The sequence below is a fragment of the Epinephelus moara genome, chromosome 16 (genome assembly GCF_006386435.1).
Source record: "Epinephelus moara isolate mb chromosome 16, YSFRI_EMoa_1.0, whole genome shotgun sequence".
Lineage (NCBI taxonomy): Eukaryota > Metazoa > Chordata > Actinopteri > Perciformes > Serranidae > Epinephelus > Epinephelus moara.
Genome location: NC_065521.1, coordinates 23,291,072 through 23,311,891, shown reverse-complemented (window position 1 = coordinate 23,311,891; position 20,820 = coordinate 23,291,072). Strand labels below are relative to the sequence as shown.

At 41.1% G+C, this 20,820-nt stretch overlaps 1 protein-coding gene across 2 annotated transcripts; it reads left to right on the top strand.

Annotated features, from left to right (window-relative positions):
- Window positions 1-9,352: 9,352 nt before the first annotated feature.
- eno1a (enolase 1a, (alpha)) lies at window positions 9,353-20,591 on the top strand. 2 transcript variants are annotated; one of them, XM_050065025.1, is made up of 12 exons: window positions 9,353-9,499; window positions 11,932-12,026; window positions 13,838-13,933; window positions 14,080-14,138; window positions 14,863-14,932; window positions 16,530-16,663; window positions 16,823-17,045; window positions 17,513-17,710; window positions 18,208-18,409; window positions 18,511-18,619; window positions 18,755-18,813; window positions 20,070-20,591. In XM_050065025.1, exons 2-12 carry the CDS (start codon window positions 11,942-11,944, stop codon window positions 20,131-20,133), a joined length of 1,299 nt encoding a protein of 432 aa, XP_049920982.1. In that variant the 5' UTR covers window positions 9,353-9,499; window positions 11,932-11,941; the 3' UTR covers window positions 20,134-20,591. The 2 variants fall into 2 exon arrangements, with proteins under 2 accessions (XP_049920982.1, XP_049920981.1); XM_050065024.1 differs by lacking the exon at window positions 14,080-14,138 and adding an exon at window positions 14,372-14,430 and having other exon boundaries at window positions 9,354-9,499.
- Window positions 20,592-20,820: the final 229 nt, after the last annotated feature.

Sequence of the window (20,820 nt, the reverse complement as noted above, 5' to 3'; positions counted from 1 at the left end):
AGGTGTTGAAACCTTTGCTGAATGAAAACGCCCAGAGCTCTACCCAGCAGCCTCACAGTGATAGGAAAAGACTGTCTCATCTGATAAATGTTATTAAAAAAAGAGCTGAACTGTTATCTCCCAGTATGAAACAACGGAACATTGCCTGCAGATTATTCTACTCCTATTACAGTATCAAACTACAGGTATTCACCTCAGGCAAATGTCCCAAATAAATCATATCAGGACAAATTGATCTCATATTTGACTTTGTAATATCATCAAATGTGAGTGTTGAGAAGGAGATACAGATGTTGTTGCCTTATAGTGCAGTATTCCAGTCATACCTCACTATCTGAAGTGTTTAATATTTTCATTTCACTTGTGCTTCAAAGGAACTTTGTCACTTTTACTCACACCCTTTTTGCTGAGTAACTTGCCACATGAGTTCACAGGAAAAACTACAAGCACACTCATGCACACTCACCTGGTAAACTCACTCTGAAAACCCCCAATGGCTTCTGATAAAAACACATGAAAGCCCTTGGTAGTAAGAAATAGAATAATATGGCATGTATCACCTGTTCATACGCACCAGTCACAACATGTCCAACGACTCAACCTTACATGCCAGAGCTGTTCAACGCTGAGGTGTGAGTATGCAGTTCGCCCAGAAGGATTAATGTCCTCACAAAGACATACTAATAAGGGAAAGTGAAAGGAGTTCAGAGGGGGAGTCTTAGTCAGGATTTCAGAGAAACAGTTCAACATTTTGATTCTTCACTGTCTTGGTGAGAACTGGATGAGTTATGAACTGCATTTTTTCTTGGCTGAGTGTATCTTCCGCGGTAAGGTTGTTGGGGAAACAACAGAAACTTCCTAAGGTTTATGTGCTCTGCCAAGAAATAGTCTGCCAACCGCCCATAAGTTTAAAACAGATTAAACAAATGAGTGCAGGTCAGCAGAATTTGTTACCTTTTAACCAACCATGTCTCACTCCTGACTCACCAAAACTCGATACTTGGTCAGTGGCCCTTAACATCAGATACTGAGGCACAGAGGCAGCCATTAATGGTGGTATGAGACGAACTGGGCAGCTGCATTTATTTGATGCTCTGAGCCCCACCATATCCTGTGAAAACGAAAATGTATTTTGAAAAGACACAACGCAGATAACATGATGTACCTAAACAAACAAAACCAACACAGGAGGGGCACCTAGAGAGTCATAGGGCCACTAGCCAGGTGGCTGCACACTAAAATAATGTCCAAAATAAAATAAGTTTGGAAGTATTTAGTCAAAGAGAGTCCTCATAAATGTAGGGATACAAATCCTCTGTAAGTATGTTTGTGTCTGTGTGTGTGCAAAGACCTGATTGAGTTACAAACTGATCAAAGCACCCACCTTGATCTAGCCTCAGACCCTGATTGTTCCCCTCACATCCTTCCTGTCTATAACAGAGTTACAGCCTCTCGTTGGCCTGCACTTGATTGATACCAGTTGTCTTTGTGTTTGGCTATCGACACCTCAAGGCTGATAAAAACAGTTTTAAACAAGCCCAGGTGGAGAAAACAGAACAGACCTTTACGGGTGAAGTGACAGGAGAACGTTTTCTACCCACACACAGTCTGAGATCATTAAGAAGCCACAGGTTTGATGCCCCACGGCGCTCAGCTTGCATACACCAGCACTTAGAAATGAACCGAAGCTGTCTTTCTCCTCAGTAAATCACTGTTTATCTTTGCCTCGAGGACAATAATAGTTTTTAAAGGTCTCGGCGACTTAAATGATGTGCTGTGATGCTACGGCCAAGCCTAGTAATTTAAAGCCCACATATGGTGAGCCTGACATATAGCTGCAGTTATACGTAGTGTCCTGCGCTGGTTCTGTGGTGAAGACGAGACAAAGCTGTCTGAGAAATACACAAAGCTAGATCTTATCTTAAGAAAGTTAATAAAAGTAGAATTCTCTTGAGTGCTCAAGTACAGGATCAAATTTACAACAAGTGAGAACTAAAACTCACTACATGACGCCTCGTCACAGGGATTCTCGGTTTGACCTTTAAAGTGTCATGTTGCATTTTTATGAGTCAGATGGGAATTTATTGCACTCAATGTCTCTCTTTTCAATGTCTCCCAGTACCCTGTTGGGAAAATAACAAGAACCTACCACTTAATAATGTAGTTTTGATGATGTGTGATGGCGATGGCAGTTAACAGGCCTATTCAAACCATATGACACCAAGTACCTTGACTCCGTCCAGTACTTCTATCAACCATTAGAAGAAGTCTGTGTTGCCCAACTGCAGTTTGATCTCGTCAACAGTGGGATTGAAGGAAACTTTGTCGACTGTGATGATAAATTCAATTAAAGTTACTAACAATAGATCAATATAACAGAAAACATCAAATAGATAAAGACAAAAAATATGTATCACATCAATAAGAAGAAAATATGTACATGCTTAAACATTTATTTGCATTCATACACAGATGTGGAAGCCACACATGTGACACATGTACAAACAAATGTGTACACACATGCAAACATGTAATGGTGAGCATTTAAGAGATTCATTATTTTACCAATGGGTTTGTTTCTATCTATCTATCTTTCTATCAATCAGAGTAACTGCTGGTGTACTTCACACATTTCTTTCATCTGCAACATGTCAGTATCTTTCACCATCAGCTGTGAACTCTGTCTTTGTATTTTGTAGTTAACAACTGTCTTGACACCCATCCGGCCTTGTTCGCGAGATATGTTTCTCTTTTGTTTTCTGAAAGTAAGGTTATATTTTGTTTGGTCTATTTATATGTTGAAGTTCAAATGCTGGGTCAATACTTTGGGCATAATAGTACACGTTTTGTACAACTTCCTGTAAGTGTTTCATTGTGTTTTCTGCTCGACATTGTACATAGTATTTTTCAGGCTATACTATCTATCCATTTTTGGTAACTCTCTGCTGTTCGAACACAATGTTCCTACATGGTAGGGACATGTAGTGAGGATGAACTGGGAACATCTGGCCAAGGCCCCTGTCCATGGGGTATTCAACTCCCACCTCTGGAAGTATTTCTCGTGCATCCCGGGGTAGGTTGGGGACATGGAATCCGTGTGGTCCATGTTCTTGGAGCTGTGGACAGAAGGTTGGTGGTGCCTGTCATGGTGGCAATCTGAGAGGCCATCAGGCCGAACACATTCTCACTCCTACCTCATCACATAGTTAGATTTTGGTCATGGACTTTCCGCGTCCACATACAATGTGCAAGGTACCCTGTGTGTGTCAAGTTCTGCCTGTTACATGTATTGTCTTCTTTCAAAATACACTTCAGTTTTCACAGGAAATTTAATGTGTACATGCAGTCTCTTTCAAAATAAACACACTACCTAGGTACAACACTGCAAACTGACATTTTTTTCCCTCCAACAACAAACGCACATAGTTGGGTTTAGGAGAAAAGAATAGGGTTTGGCTTTAGAATCTTTAGAATCTGAAAGTAGATGTTTGTTGGACCTGTTCACCACTACTCCCGTGCCCCAGTTGGACTTTTGCCGCCTTCACTTTTGTCCTTGTCCTGCCACGTTTCCCCCTGATGCCACCAGGCGCCGTGTATCATGCTGATGTTAAAGGACACCCTTTATCGTTAGTTTCTCATTCTGCAAGTCACTGCCCAAGGGCCAAGTTTTGACAACTTCGAAGTGAGACTGGGCTCGCCTTTCGGGTCTGGCTGGCCAAAGTGTCACCTGAAGCAACAGACAGCTACTGGTTGGCCAGAAGGGCTGTAGCCGTGGTGGTCACTGAAGCAAAAACCTGGGTGTGGGAGGAGTTTGGGGAGGCTATCGAGACCGCTGCTTGGAAAGGGATGTCTGGGGTGCTTTGCTTGGCCTGCTGCCCCCATGACCCATCCCTATATAAGTGGATGACAATGGGTGCATGGGTGGTATTGATCCTATCCAATGCTTATCTTATCTTAAAGTAGAAACAGACAACTTTTAAACTCCCTCCTCTAGTGTTTCCAAGTGGTATTATGGTTGCCGTCACTGTCACAAAGACAACTGGTTCACTTTCCGTTAATCGCCAAGCAACTACCACAGTTTCCACAGTTACTTTGCTTGTTCCACTGCCCACCATTTTAACTACCGGGGACAGTAACTACAAAGAACTTACACTGATGCTAACTGGGGATAGTTACAGAGAGCAACCAGGGGAAACAAAAGCACTATCCTCTCCCTGTTTTAGTTGTGCAATGGTTGACGCACTTCTTTTATTCCATAAATCAAGCCTTCATTGTTTGAGGAGATCTTACCAGGTGGCAGACAGAAATGCATAATGACAGGGAGACATATAGGGAACTAATCTAAACGAAGATGGTGCCAGTATTCTACAGTCACTACATTGTGCAATCAACACTTCTCATAATGTTGAAACAAAAAAACCTAGTCAGTTTCCATGTTACCCCATCTTAACTTTTCTTGTGTTGTCATTAACTGAATCAGGAACTTAACCAAGTTATTTTATTCATGTTAAAGTGATAATGTGATTAAATGTAGCCTAAATGGACCGACAGAGATTACTATCTAGATTTTTACTTAAACTAGGTTGTTGTCCTTTTAATTGCTTATAAATATCAGTGTAACTTCTTTTCCTGCCCTGAGGAGATCCTTAATGAACCGTATACAATGAACTGTGTTTGAACAAAACAACACACATATGTTTTTTTGTGTTTGTGACAGTTAAATGCCGTTAATAGTGCATCTGAAACCACAGATAACTTGAGTGATGAATGATTAATATCTGTGTTGATACTAAGACGTTTCCCTCCAGACATTAATCTGTCACACAAATCATGCACACTCACATAGCTGGGTAAGTTGTGTTTCTTAGAACTATGTCGATATGTTTAAAAATATATTTAGTTGTTAGAAGTGACCCAAGTTATTTAGTATGCATGACAGCTTAGTGTTTGTTGGTAGAGTTGTCAGGACATGCACGGTATAGAAAGAACTGATGTGTCTTAAGTCTTTATTTATTTATTTCTTAACCAGGGTTCATTCAGCATGAAAGCTCATTCCAGGAACGCCCTGCTTGCTCAGTTGCACACGTTCACACCTGGAAGCTGCCCAGCACAACCACTGAGTCACTGAGAGGCTCCATTGTAGCAAATTAGTCTGACATGTGCGGCAGCTTAGCAGTGGTAATGACATTTTTTCTGAGGACGTGAGGCTTTCTCTGAAGAATTAAGGTGATGGGATTTTACTGTCATCATCACAGCAATGTAAATTCATGCATGTCATATTTTCTGACAATATCACAGCAGGTGTAGATTCCTGAACTGAGGATTCATTGGAGCCAGAGGGCATAGACGCAGAGGAGCTCATATTCAGCCAATCTCGCTAAAATACACTGCATTCCCTTTGGCTCGCCATCTACCCCTCCATGCAGGCTGCCTGGCATCAGGAAATATTCTAAATTCCCTGACAGCAACATGCTACAGATCACCAACTCTTTTATGTTTCCTCACATCCTGGTGCAGCTTTCTGATGTTGACCAACAGATTAGCAGCGTGGCAGCCTCCAACCATTTCACAGGCAGATGGTGCAAGTGGGGCCAGAAACTCCAGATACCACCAGGTGACAGACTGGAGGCGAATTCAGCAAAGGTGAATGTGAGAGTCAAAGGCAAAGGTTGACATTTTAAGATAATAATGATAATAATAATAATAATAATGATAATGATAATGATAATGGTAATAATAATACTAATAATAATAATAGTAATGATAATGATAATAATAATAATAATAATAGTAATGATGATGATGATAATAATAATAATGAGCAGTGGATAAAAAGTGAGCAATGGATTAAAGGAAAATACAATTATAAATGTGCATTTTGTGTAAATCTGAACCAACTTTTAATATGTCACCTTTTCATAAGTAGCAGCAAATGTTTTTATTAATGGTTAACATCTACTAATGAGGCCTATAATAAGAGCATATTTGGGGTTTTGACTAATCTCTTTTGCTGTTGATTTTCCTCCTCATAATAAAAGTCAGTTTTTTTTTTAAATAAAATAAAGCAAAAGAAGATAAAATAAAATAAGGTAAAATAAAAATAAACATAAAAATAAAAATAAAAATAAAATAAAATAAAATAAAATAAAATAAAAATCAATCCCTTCTATTAGAGTATAGAGTATATATAGAGTATAAAGGTAATTTAAAAAATAGATCAATAAGTTAGATTAAAGGGGGGGGGGGGTTAGGTTTCTATATATTCATTGGGTGTATGTTTGTAATGTCTGGGTGTGGTGTTTGTGAATGATGGTGTGTATGTTTGTTGTGGGTGGTGCACACCAAAATAGATTTGTAATGCCCCATCAATTTTGCCATTACAAACAAAGTCATCAATAAAGGGATTTGTTTCTCATTTTCTTTATTAAGACATCAAATTGTAAATGTTAGTAAGTCATTAATAAAATCTTTTGAATCTGTATTTCTTTTTCTTTTTTTTAAAGATTTTTTTGGACATTTTGCCAGTTATACAGGACACGCCTTAACCATTAGGCTACCAGACCATGAATCATAAATTCAGCAGGTTCAAATGTAAAGTAAGTCAGTGATGAAGAGATTTCACAACAGTCTGTCAAGTCTGCAGTTGTAAACAATTTAATTTTGGTCAAGATGCTCAACAGCTGTTTTATTGAAGGCCAGAGGTCAAATGGGCCAGTGGAGTATCCTCCTGAGACCTGAACTTTTATTTGGTATGTATTTTTAATTTCTCTTAGCCATTTGGGACCTGATAAGTATAAAAAACTAAACATCATCCACAATAATGAAGTCCCAATATCCTCAAAGGAGCTGATAAATAAACAGGTTTCAGCCATAAAATGTGATCAGGTTTTGGACCTTGTCCACATTTGTGTTAGGATCGGCTGCAGATTGACTTGGCAGAGATGGCTGCCATCTTTTTTTTTTTTTTACATGGTTTAGTGTATTGTGCTCTTACTACCACTAGATGGGACAAAAAAGGACGAGAACAACAGGTCTAAGTTAAGTAGAATGATGTGTAAGGTCAAGTAAACCCAAAATGTAATGTCCTTATATGAATGGACACAGGGTCTCAGGAGGATATTCTCTCAGATGAATAAACAGCAGTCTGAAAGTTATTCTCATAAATGGCTTATAGTTGATCTGTGCAGCATTACAGAATTATTATTCACTATTGCAACCATTATTTGAAAGTGGTCCCCAGGAACCTTCTCCAGGACCCGAGATAGATTTAAAATTTTAGTCTAGCTGTGCACGCTGTCTTATTCCTCAGTATTTCCACTTTCTCATGAATACAGACGCTCATAGTGATGTAAGTGTTCCTAAATAGGTGTCTTTCCTGCTCAAACATGCCATGAAGGGAGCCAACAGTGTGCAGCTATGTGAGATTCAATTTGTGGTTCAGTCCACTGCAAAGCTGCTGGAGAAAAGCTTACTGTGGATTTATGATAGCGTCTCCCAAATCCTCCATACAGTCCATACATGGACAGTACGTGCAGCCAGTATCAGGGATGAAGTTGCCAGGAATTACAATTTGTATTTTGTACAGTAGATAAGTAATTGTTCCCTCAAATTAATAATTCTTGCTTACGATTTATGCCCCCAAATGCTGCATGTGCTCTGCAGCTGATTTATAGAGCGTGGGCACATTTTTAGTCAAGCATAGGTCATTTTCACAGAGGACATTGTGACATGTCACAGTAGGTAAAGCACAGGTGCAAATAATACAATGGATGATGGCTGAATTCTATTTAGCTGCTTCAGTTTCAGGGTACTGGTATTGTTCTTGCTGGCTCGATGTAAATCTTAGTGAGGGACTTTTACTTTTAAATGAGTATTGTTACAGGGTAGTATTGCTACTTTTACTTATGTTCGAATACTGCTTCCACCACTGCCCTTAAATCAGTTTCAATATTGACGACAGAATAGACAACATGAAGTTTAGTTTAACTTTTTCCAGTTGTTATACATCTGTGCTTTAATACACCAGCTCATTTAGAAAATACATTTACTCTTTAAAATACCAGGGTTCATCATGATAGTTGGCCTAATCACAACAAAATACCAGAGACAGATTTTTGAAGCTGTTTCCTTCCCTCTGAGAATTTGTCGGTTTATTGGATAAATATACTGCATCAATAAATTCCTCCATCCTCTGTACTCCATCCATACGTGCACATGTCTGCTGGAGGCACTTGTTGCAGTGACATTTTAATGAGAGCATGTGGGCAGCAGATGGCGCAGTCGGATTTACCACTGACAGAGTCTCAAGGTCACTGCAGCAGGCTTTCATCACACTATAGCTCCGGCAGCTCTGATCTGCCATGGATGCTGCTGCACTCATCGCACTGCGCAGCTGCACGAAACCCTGTAATGTCCTGTAATGGATGGGACGTCAGATGTGTAGAGGGGAAGCCCACTAGTCACTCATGCTGTGAGTCAGTACGGCAATGTCTAAATGCATGAATGGTGCAGTCATTCTTGGAAATGCATAATTGTAGTTCTAGTCATTTCATATCTACTTTATATGCTGAAAAACACAACACAACTTAAATTGAAGTCAAAAAAGTCATAAAAAGGCTTAATCTAGGATCACAGAGTCTTAAACAGAAGCTGATTTGATGACTTTCAGGTCCTAAATATAATATGTAGGATAAAACTGTGATGCATTTGTTTGAAAAGTTAAAGTTCTTGGATGTATGCGTTATATAAAGTCATTACTGTTTCAACATGCCTTTATATAACAATGTATTTGATGCAACAGGTCATGTGAAAATACCACATGTTGATATATAGTTATTAAATAATTATGAAATAACTGTTGATTTTTTAAAAACATTTTTTACAAGTTTTCCTCAACTGTCTAGACATCTTTTGATTTGCAAGTCACCACATCAGCGCTTTTTCGTGTGAGGAAAAAAACACACCTCGACTTTGATATATTTTTTTTAATGTTCGTGATGGGAAAAGAAAAGTCAGTGCCAAAAAACGTGACCACAAATGACATGTGATCATCAACGAACCACTGCATCGGAGATTCCTGCCTGCTTATCTGCACGTACTCACAATGCGTCATCTTTCCGCATACTGCCTCCTTCCATCCTCTCACGATAAAAAAATACATTACCCATAATTCGCCTCAAATTAAAACACACTCGCTCCCTGTGTGCTTATATATTAAATGTTTATTAAAAGTGACGTTTTTGGCTAAGATTTAAGACATCCGCAGCCTCCTCATTAGGGATGTGGAGTCCGTCTGGGTACTGATGGTGAACGTGCACCCATCCTCGCACTCGTTCGCCTCGTGAGTCAGTCCCAGCCAATGGCGTCGCTCCGTCGCTCCGTTCCTTCCTGATTCCGTCCACATATCATCGAGCCCGAGGCGTCACGAGCGCCTTCTCTGCCTGCCTGCCTGCACGAGAGAAAGACAGCACCGTCCTTGCACACAGTTAGGCCCGTAAAGGTAACTTTTAACTCCTCATTTCTGCTTTTTAAAGGCGTGTTTTGTGTAGGACAACATCTTTTAATATTTACAGGGCATATTTTAAGACTGTGTGTGTTAATTTAAACTACTTTTCTTCTTTTAGAAATGTGTACATGATGTTCCTCATCCTCGTCGGTAACCTCAAAGACTTGTCCTTGTGTTAGCGGCTACTTTGTCATTGCTATCGTTGATTAGAAACGCCATTAATTCCGCAGTTGTTGGTTGTGTGGCTATCAGGATGGAGTAGTTCCTTAGACCACCGGCTATTTTTAAACCAGGCCGTCAGCTGGTGAGGTGTCACTCCATGTAGAGCTGCAGCAGGGTGTGTGGGAAAAGGGCGTCAAGTTGCACGACCAGCTTCCAGCAGTCTCCTCCATGTGTTGGAGACCCATTATTAGTGTGTTTTTAGGCTAAAGCTCTAAAGGAGGTGATGGTATGTGAGACGCAGTCAGAGGCTACGCTGCACATGCTGGCTCAGGCAGTGAGCTAAGTTACCAGTTGCTTGCAGCAGACATGGGGGTGTGTCCACCGGTGGTTGGAAAATTACTGTATGAAGTAAGAAACGAGGCTTCAGTGTGTCTGTATGTGATGGTTAGTCATAAGTGACGACCACAGGATGCTTTAAAACACTCACTCAGTTAGTAGATTGCAAGTTTATTGCTGCAGTTATAAAGTTTTTTTTATTTTTTAAATCAATAATCATTAAACTGATTATTAACACAGAGATAAGGCTTGCTGGCAGACTCTATTGTAGCCTAATTGAGGATGAGGCCAACCTGACATGGGTACACACGTATCAGGTGTCTGTCCTCAGTTATTTATTTATTTGTGGGTGCCATTTTGTGCTGCCAGCATACCTCTTTGCTCTCCATGTTTACAATGATCCTGCAGCAAAAGAATGCACTGCATGTACTGTACAGACAGTGTTAGGGCTGTCACCAACACTTATTTTCATTAATGGTTTATTGATTCATGTACCCATTACTTTTTCCATGAATCAATCAGCCATTTGGTCCATTAAATGATCAGAAAAAAACACACCACAATTTATGTAAACAGCTTTATTTGTGCGACAAGCAGTCCAAAATCCAAAGATGTTTAGTCTTTGATCTCAAAAGATAAATAATTGCATCCTCACAATTGCTGGAAGTTCAGGATTGGGGGGGCATATTTGCTTGAAAACCAACTTGAATGATCAATGGATTATTGTTGGCTTTAATGGGTAAATACGGGTAGACTAATGGTTTCATCTCTGCTTTGTATGTGTGGTTATTTCTGTAAAAGGTGGATTGCAGTGGAGGTTGTTAAGTTTAGTTGAGGTAGGAGGATTGGGTCAGTGGTGGAAAGTTTTGGTTCCAGTATCATTCTGTACTTTCTGGGATACTTAAAAACATTAACATTTCTTTTTTGTCTCTACAAAATCTTTGTGTTCATATAAATAGAATACTAAAACAAGCAGTCTCGCATCTCGATAAACCTGCATGGACTTGGTAAAACTTTAATTTAAATCAAACACTGTCTTAACAAAGACCAAGCTAACTGAACAAGATTATAAATCTGACCAGACATTCAATGCAAGCTTCAGCACCTCACCCCAGTAAACTCTAGTGTATTTCCATTTAGAGCACTTTCCATTGATTCTCCTGCAGCTGCACTCTGGTTTAACTTTGGAGGCTGTCCTCAAAGTTCACTCATGCATTCAGAGTGGGTAGATGAGCAAGTAGGAGCATGAATATAGGGCAGGATAGATAAAACAAAAAAAAGAAAATCAATAGTACATGCTAGACTGTCTGGCTTAAAACTTTCTCTGACCTCCACTACTGAAATTTAAAAAGATAACGAAGGCTCTGAGAGATTACACCAATACGCAGGCCTTTAACCCGTATCAGTACGGTGCACCTAGGACAAAAGAAGGAGCCAGATGTGAATTGTGCCAAGTCATTCACTTATTGTTACTCATGGAGCCCTTTCACTACTGTTATCAAGAGTTCCCTGTTTGACAGCAGTGCTCTCAGCCCAGTTTTGCAAGCATTTTGCAATGCTGTTTTGTAATCTGATATATAAAGTAAACTGAATGGACTTGCAGAGATTTTTTTTCCTTGCTGCATAAGCCACGCCTTTCTGTGAGTCATATATCTGCTGTCTCCACCTGCCTGCATCAGTTGGTTCAGGCGGTGTGCATGGCTCGTATATATTTTTAATTACAGGATCCATTAGATGGTTTATAGCTCCAAACTCGAGCTATAAATTAGTACATTTTGTCCTGCGCGTGACATTGAACATTACAATTACTGCCAACTCATTCTTTTAACTTGAAGCTTTAATTCAGTAAGTAACAGTGCCGCTGTCTGTCTGCTTGACATGTGAAGCAGCGCTATACTGATGTCTCTTCTCTGTCGTTTCATCTGCAGATCCAGAACCATGTCCATCCTGAAGATTCACGCTCGTGAGATTTTTGACTCCCGTGGAAACCCCACTGTGGAGGTCGATCTGTACACCAAGAAAGGTATTGTATGGCTAATGTATCTCATGTACTGTATGACTTTAGAGGTTGTGGTCAAGGGTGGCACAGCTAGCTTCAGACTTAAGTGCTTGTTCAACCTCTTTGAATGCATCTACATGTAATTATTTCCTAATTTGTGAAATGCTGCAGTAAGAACAACATTTTTGTGTCTTGCCCAGTTATCTCGCCAGAAAACTAGCTCAGTTATGGATTAGGATGGTCAAGCCAGTGTGTTGCCCTGCACTGTTGCCCCACGCTGTTGCCAGCTCCGGGCCCAGGGTGGATCAGATCAGATGGTGTATGTGTGAAAATAGCTCCTGTAATATCACACTGCCTCTACAGCACTCTGTTACTGTAATGGTTCCTGTTTGGGAGCACAGATAGCTCATACAGTAGGTACTTCTTGCAAACCCATGAGTTGAGTCGAATCTTTGCAAGGTCGAGACGTCGTGTTAATTAAACCTACAGTGTGCTGCCATCACCTAATTGTATGCTAGATTACATAATGAAGCTGCTGAGCATTAAGCATCTAAACCCTGCGAATGTCTGACACGTCCGCCTACAGTTGAGATCAATTAACTGAATTGAAGTTTCCTGGCAAGCCGTTCTGCTCTGAGAGCTAAAACAAAAGGACAGCTCAACCCAATGAAATGTCCTGAGAATGTTAATGAAGCAACCTGAATGACCATTGACATGGAAGTGAGTGGCTACACTGCCCTGAATACATCAGCTGGAAATAGTCTGCTCTGTTCTGCAGCCCTGTCGTCTTGTCATTAGTTTGGGATGTTTGCTAAGAGCTCCAGTTTACTGTAAACAGAACCCTTGTTCTTTTTTCTTTAAAGATTGCCTTTTAAGTCCGTCAGCCAGGCCTAATTTGGCATCATTAACGGCACAGACCAAGAAGAGTGTGCTGCACTCAGAGCATGTCTGTCATAGTTACTGTAATGTGTTTTACTGTGTTACGTAACCAGGTTGCCTCTCGGTCAGAGTCGTACTAGAAAACCTCCTGTGCTTGTTGGCAGAAGGATGCAAGTTCAGTAGCTCTGGTGATCCAGAGAGACAGTTACAGTCACTGTTACTGCTCTATTTTTTGTATTTAGGCCATGGCTTTATCCAGATAAAATGCTAATATGATGTGGTAGCAGGACATCACAGTTTATAGCCTGATGGACTGCTGCCAGCATCCCCCAGCTGCAGCCAGGTGATGTCTTGATGCAGATGATTCGCTAAGCTCCCGTCCTAAGCTGTAAATCCCTTCAGACTCGCACCGTCTCTGCCGCTTCACTGAACAAACTAAATAGATTTTTGATCATCCCCAATTTCACCTCACTTGGTTGAATCCAAAACGGCCATCCTTCTATGTACGGGGCGTGGCTTGGCATCTTTCCACAGATGCACTGCACATGCTCAGTTGGCAGCCTGTCGTCCCCTGTTACATCACAGCCCTCTGCTCCACAGCCAGTACCACTTCCTCCACACGTGCTTTATTTCTCTCTGTGGACAGAAAAAAGGACATTGGGAGTGTCTTCAGCTAATTGAATGGTGATGGCGTCCCCTAGTGCCTTTGACTTGCTGCTGCTCCTTGAATACCAAGCACCCCCTCTTGCACTTAATGCTCCATCAGACATGTTTATGTATGCATAGTCTGTGCTGTGTAAATATCACAGTAATCACAAAGTTTACATAGTTAATGGCTGATACGGAAAATTACATTTCAACATTGATCAAACTGCAGGCAGGCCTTTGCCGTCTTGTTGGGCATGACACAGCACTTTAGGAAATGACTGTTACAAAATGTCCTCTGTGTCTTCAAGGTCTTTTCAGAGCTGCAGTGCCCAGCGGAGCCTCCACAGGCGTCTATGAGGCTCTGGAGCTCCGTGACAAGGACCCAACACGCTACATGGGCAAAGGTAAGCCATCATCACTGACTCACCTTCTTAACTTTCTGTCTTCCTCTACTCCACTGCTGTTTTTCATGCCATTTCAACACCACTATACTTTCTGTCGTATTTCCTCATCTCTTCCTTCCTTTATTTCCGTTTCTTCCTCCTGTTAGGGGTCAAAAGAGCAGTTAAATATATAAATGAATTCTTGGCCCCTGCACTGTGTAACCAGGTAAATAAAGTGTGGCATAACAGGATGACTACATATCTGTGTGTGCAGCAGCATGAAGAGTGGCTTTGCCTTTGGACACTAACCTTGACAGGCATTAGCAGATGTTCACAGATCTATAAAAGAATGACTCACACACCCACATGAGATTGGCCGAGGTGCTCTGTGGTCATCTGCCTTGCCTGCTCTGCATGGTCTCTGTCTGGGTCAGTCATGGTCTGCTTGTTCCTTTGCAGGTGTCTTAAAAGCTGTTGAGAATATCAATAAAGTAATTGCACCTGCACTGGTTGACAAGGTAGGACCATTTATTGTTTGACTAATTTTATTGTGTGCTAGTATCAAAAGCCTCAAATTATTAGATCAAATTGTCTTTTGAAAATTCAGTAGAAAATGATGACACAAAAATATTAGCATTAACATTAGCAGCTTTACTGACAGTCTTATTTTAAAACAAGTGGTAAGACATTGCATCAAACAGACATGTTGAGCAGTTGGTTGTTCCCTATTTTACATTAACCTCATTGGTTTTTGACCTTTGCATATATAAATATTGTAAGTATGTATAACAATTGTATTAGTGGAGCTTCAGTGACATATTTCTGAGATGTTGTGATTATTCTAACGTGATTTTAGTGTGTTCTTCTGAACTAACAAAGTCAGAATTAAACAAAGTTAATCTTTTATTTCCAAACATACAGTATAACCTGTCACGTTATGTCTTATCCAGAGTGTGAACGTACTGGAGCAGAACAAGATCGACCAGCTGATGCTGGATATGGATGGCACAGAGAACAAATGTAAGATGCTACTTTGTGTACTGGTGTGACAATCTTTTGTGAGCTTTAAAGTTACTTTAGAAAGGGTTTGGCAATGTGACAATGTATGTATGACATTTGTATAGTTATGTATATGCCAGTGTGTTAGCCGTCAGACAATTAGCCATACATGTTTGAATATCTCGGTGTGTGTGCAAGTACAGTGAGCATTCCTGCATCAATGTCATGAAGCATCTTGATTAGTCAGATATTCAGTTTGCAGGATTAACCATAAACTAAAATTCCTCTCTGGTTATTTTAGTCATTAACAGTTTCTCTACTGATTTTCCAGATAAAAAATGCATATCTTGATGTGTGCATGTTGATACTGCAATACAAAATTTCATATACCATGATATGAGTATTTTATCCAAATTTCCACTCTGCCTAAGATTGTTTTGAGACATTGTGTGTGTCTGAACTATATGTACCCTATGCCAAGTTTTTGGAATGAGTGTGAAATTTATGCACTACATAGTAATCAGAAATATTTGAAAAATTAGAGACTTTGACATTTCTACAGTCCATTCTGCTAACAATTCCACAATGCTTCACATTTTATAAATGTGAAGCAGAAACTTTCCATGCAGCTCTACAGCTGTCAGTGTTGTCGTAAAATGACTGATTGATTAGTGCCAGAAATATCAACTGACTGCTGACTATTGAGTGAACTACTGAGTGTCTACTATGTAGGGAGTAGTAAGTGAATGAACAAGGAAGGTTAGGGAGTGATTTTGGACACAGACCTAAGAAAAATATTTAAAAAAAAAAAAAAAGCTGTAAGCAGCGATTTTGGGGTTCAAGCCCACATGGACCGTCAAAATTTGAAAACCGTTAAGGAAAATCTATGACAGTGTATGACACCCTACATGAAAGATAACTAACAGGTTATCACGATCAGATAGATTTTCTTTAATGTACAACCTGATCTGGGTCGGGCCAGTCGATGGTCGAACTGTGCTGAAGCCATCAACTGGCCATCGCTGCCTCTCACTAAATTCAACAAACATTCTGGGGACATGTTTCAACAGCTTAATTAAAAATATCCAAGCTTTATGCAGCTTCTAATGAGCTCGATTCTACAATGATCCACACAAAATTTGGTATAAATCAGACCTGCGCTCTAGGAGATGTCAAAAATATGTTTTTCAAAAAAATTAAAATGACAACAAATCTGATCAGGCGGACTTTAATGGTTCTTTTGTTTCATATTCATTAAGCAGCATTTGGTCACGACTTTTAATTACTGGTGAAAATTTCATGCTGACAACTTACCATCTCACAGGAATATGCAAAAACATTTTTGAAGTATAATAATAAACCAGGACAAAAACAATAGTTTCATCCCATTAGACTGGAACCTGTAAAACCACCACAGAAACATCAGTAGGCACACATACATCATGTTTGTGCGACAGAAAAGTCAGTTAGATCCTACTTATTTCAAGGTTATGCATTATTGATTTTTGCTTATTAGCCCCAGAAATAATCAGTAAGGAATATATTGGAGGACAGTAAATGTTTCATGAATGCAGTCTCCACACAGTATATTGAAATATCTGTGTCTACCCTCCCTCAGCTAAGTTTGGTGCTAATGCTATCCTGGGCGTCTCCCTGGCTGTGTGCAAGGCTGGTGCAGCAGAGAAGGGCGTTCCCCTCTACCGCCACATTGCTGACCTGGCTGGCAACCGTGAAGTCATCCTCCCTGTCCCTGTGAGCACAACACTGCAGTTACCTAATTAAGAGGCTTTATGGAAACTCTTAATGTTTACAGTCCTGACAGACATGTACCGTTAGTGTTTGAGCCAAAGAACCATAAATTCAGTCGTGATTCCATTAGGCTGAAAGCCGATACTCTCTGCCCTCTCTCAGGCTTTCAATGTCATCAACGGCGGCTCACATGCAGGCAACAAGCTGGCCATGCAGGAGTTCATGATCCTGCCTGTGGGAGCCAGCAGCTTCAAGGAGGCCATGCGTATTGGTGCTGAGGTCTACCACAACCTGAAGAATGTCATCAAGGAGAAATATGGCAAGGACGCCACCAATGTAGGAGACGAGGGAGGCTTCGCCCCCAACATCCTGGAGAACAAGGAAGGTGAGTGGAATCATTAAATCAGAGTCGTAGCCACTGTTTAACAATTAGAGTTTCATTACAATTGAAAGGTCAGAGATCAAGCTGAATACGTTTGTTGTTGTTTCAGGACACTGTGGTTTTCATTTTTGAGGAATGCTTTGATCATATGAAGTTGTTACTGCGTGCCTTGACTAGTCAGATAGGAGTGACTTGAAAGCATAACATTCTTAGACCTCTCAGGGAAGTGCTTCACTTATCATGTCACTCTTGGGCCGACATATGGTTTCTAAATTAAGGCCTCAACTCAGTAACAAGTGCACTGACTGCCTGCCTCTGACTCCAGTGTCAGGTCAAGGTGCTGATAAGGCAAATGCCCTCAGTGGGGCAGAGTCTTCAGTGGTGACTCACTTGTGACAAATTAATGTTTTTGATTTTCTCAGCAACAAATGTGGTCACATCATTTACTCTGTATGCTGTTTTTGTCTCAGCTCTGGAGCTGCTGAAGAATGCCATCGCCAAGGCCGGCTACACCGATAAGATTGTCATTGGCATGGATGTGGCTGCCTCTGAGTTCTACAAGGCTGGAAAGTACGACCTGGACTTCAAGTCTCCTGACGACCCCAGCCGCTACATCTCCCCTGACAAACTGGCTGACCTCTACAAGAGCTTTGTCAAAGATTACCCTGGTGGGTTTTTAACACATAGCCCTAAAACTCTTACTGCTTGCTGTTCCCATGGATGCAGCATTTCAAAGATACTATAGAAATCCATTTCATATAACAAGAAACGGGCCAAGCATGAATGACAGACTCAAATAATACATGTGAGGACATGTACAGATGTGGGCCTGTGCAGACATGAAGTATAGCCTAAGGAGAACAGTATGTGCATATGCTGTCTGTCTTAAAATTCAGTGCTTTGGTTCACTCTTAACGCTCTTATAAGCATTGTTTTCAGCGGCAGCAGGCAGCAGACAACCACTTTAGATTTCTGTCAAAGAAAGTAGTGAGCTGGTGAACATGGTGGTGCATTTACCAGGTTGTTTCTGCTGCCACCAAGTGGTCAAAAACATCAGTTGCAGATTTTTTTTAGATAACTACTGATCAGTGTCTGTTGAAATTCTGCTGACTGGTTGGATTTATGAATGTCTAACATTACTATCACCCTCTTCCTATCCTAACAGTGGTGTCCATTGAGGACCCCTTTGACCAGGATGACTGGGACGCGTGGTCCAAATTCACAGCCTCCACCAGCATCCAGGTGGTGGGCGATGACCTCACAGTCACCAACCCCAAACGCATCCAGAAGGGTGTGACCGATAAAGCCTGCAACTGCCTGCTGCTTAAAGTCAACCAGATCGGCTCCGTCACAGAGTCCCTGCAGGCGTAAGTGTTGATAACACAGCAGTGTGATCGCGCTTAAAAATCCAAGTAAAGTTTATAAAGCGTAATCTGACTAACTGGGCTTAAATGTGTCTTTCTTTCAGCTGCCAGCTGGCCCAGAAGAACGGCTGGGGCGTGATGGTCAGCCATCGCTCTGGAGAGACAGAGGACACCTTCATCGCTGACCTGGTGGTCGGTCTCTGCACTGGACAGGTAATACCTCACAGACAAGTAGTTTGTCATTCTTATTCTGACGTTCATCAGCTTCTGATATGGTTTTTAAAGCTGACTATTCAAACTGTACCACAGGTGTAGCTTTAATAATACAGACTGTCATTCCTCTCCCAGATCAAGACAGGTGCACCTTGCCGATCTGAGCGCTTGGCCAAGTACAACCAGCTGCTCAGGTGAGTCCAGTCCAAATTCATATGCTTATGTCTGGTGGCTAAATAAAAGCTTGGCCACATCTTCTTTTCTTTTTGTATTGTGTTTTCTCACGTAACACCTCAGGTCCAATAGGCTGAACTCTACGAAAGGAAAGGAAATAGCTCAAATATATTAAAATGACAGATAAATTGGTTGCATTGTCAGGCTGTCAGCTTCCATATCCTCAACGACAGCTAAAAAATGCTGCCAAATAGTATAAGAATTTCCAAGTAAACCCCCTGACAGTATATCTAATTTTCTCTAGTTTAATATGGTGCATGATTTCCCTGATCCAGTGACTATTTGTATCAGGCTCCTGGCCAGACGAGAACAGAAGGCCAACATTTGGGTTTGCCAACTCTAAGAGTCTACCTGGGCCACAACAAACAGTACAAGGACAGCGCCATTGTTTTTCCAAATATTTTAGAGGAGGTCTTAGAGGGTTTGCCAAAATGTGTAAAGCATAGGACATGTCCAAAACATGTGCAGCAGAGCGGCTAGAGCCAGCCTGCGTCAGTCACATCGGATTTATATCCGCTTTAATCTCAGAAAGTCTGACTTTAAACCAATGCAGACTGTGTACGAATGTTTGGGGTTTTTTTTAGCATTGGTTCATTCAAGTCTGCTTCAAATTTATTTTAAGGAGGTCTGAAGGCGTCAAATTGTGCATTTTCAGTAGTTTGTAAATTATTTTCATAGCCTGTTTTATGACCAAATAATTGAGTCAAACATAGAAGTGGAGGGGTATAATGGAAAGCAGTCTGAGTTTGAGGCTACAAAGTAACTGAGCTGCCAGTGCCTGTAACAATGGGATTTGGGGATATTATATTTAAGCACAGACTGTTCCTAAGAGGCAAAATTACTATCAGTACAGAGATCAGACAATGAAAGAACACTCCTATTAGACCACATTTCGAAAGCCTCATCCATCATTGATGGGGACAGACAGTTTTTAGCAATTGGTGCAGCCCACGATGAAGGGAAAAGGATCTTTTAAACTGTCTCCAGATTTTGATCGAGTGTAGGACACTCAAAGTCACCAGTAGTGAAGCTGGAAAGAGGCTGTGTGAATGGTAGTTTAGAACACAATATGGCTGAAGAAGTGAACCCAGTGGACGCCAGTTACACTGAACTTTATTAACAGTTCAAGTTGTGTTGTCTTCACTCCTCAGAGGCACAGCATAGCAAATTTTCTCAGGCTATCTATCGCTAACAAACTGTCATCCCTCTCTCCCAGGATTGAAGAGGAGCTCGGCGACAAGGCCCGCTTTGCCGGCCAGAACTTCAGACACCCCATCTGAGCTGGTCTACCTCCTTGGGCCTCCGTGTGTTCACTGCTCATAAATAATCCCCACACACATATACGCCACGCTAGGTTGCCTGCCCTGTCTGGAGAGAAGGTGGAGAGATTACTGCCGAAATCCGAGGTCCAAGTCTGTGGTTTGTGGCGTGGAGAGGCTACAGTACGTCCTAGTACAACCACAGCTCAGCTCATCCTCAAACTATGCTTAAGCTCCTGAATAGTGTTGGTCCCTATGTGTGTGTCCATGTAAATGTGTGAGAGGTTTTCGTTTAGCTTCATGTGAGTTGTAGTGATTTTTTTTGGTCCTCTGAGTATTTGAGCTACTGTAAGTGTAGTCCAGCTCTGCCTCGAGCAGTGGTAACAGTACTGTATGTGCAATGTGTCGCATCTGACAAGGTCTTGTGTTGCTGTAAGCGTTGGCAGGAACATGTAATAAACAACATAGTTTGAAACGTTTCTGTGATTTCTTTATGTGTTGTACTTATAATTCCCATATCCATTCAAAGATAATGATCAAGGTTATAATCACAGATCATTCAGGATTTTCTTGCTGAGAAAATGAGCGTATCTTCAGCAAAGGGCCTCCTCCTCCTCCTCAGTAACTACTCCTGCCTGTGTGAAGCGTGTGATGTAATCTGAGTGCCACCGAGAGGCAGAAACATGAGCTCGGTGCTTGGGGACGCCA

Coding starts and splice junctions, on each gene's coding strand:
- eno1a (XM_050065025.1), top strand. CDS start 11,942: ATGTCCATCCTGAAGATTCACGCTCGTGAGATTTTTGACTCCCGTGGA. Junction 13,934..14,079: donor AACACGCTACATGGGCAAAG/GTAAGCCATCAT, acceptor TCCTCCTGTTAG/GGGTCAAAAGAGCAGTTAAA. Junction 14,933..16,529: donor GGATGGCACAGAGAACAAAT/GTAAGATGCTAC, acceptor ACCCTCCCTCAG/CTAAGTTTGGTGCTAATGCT.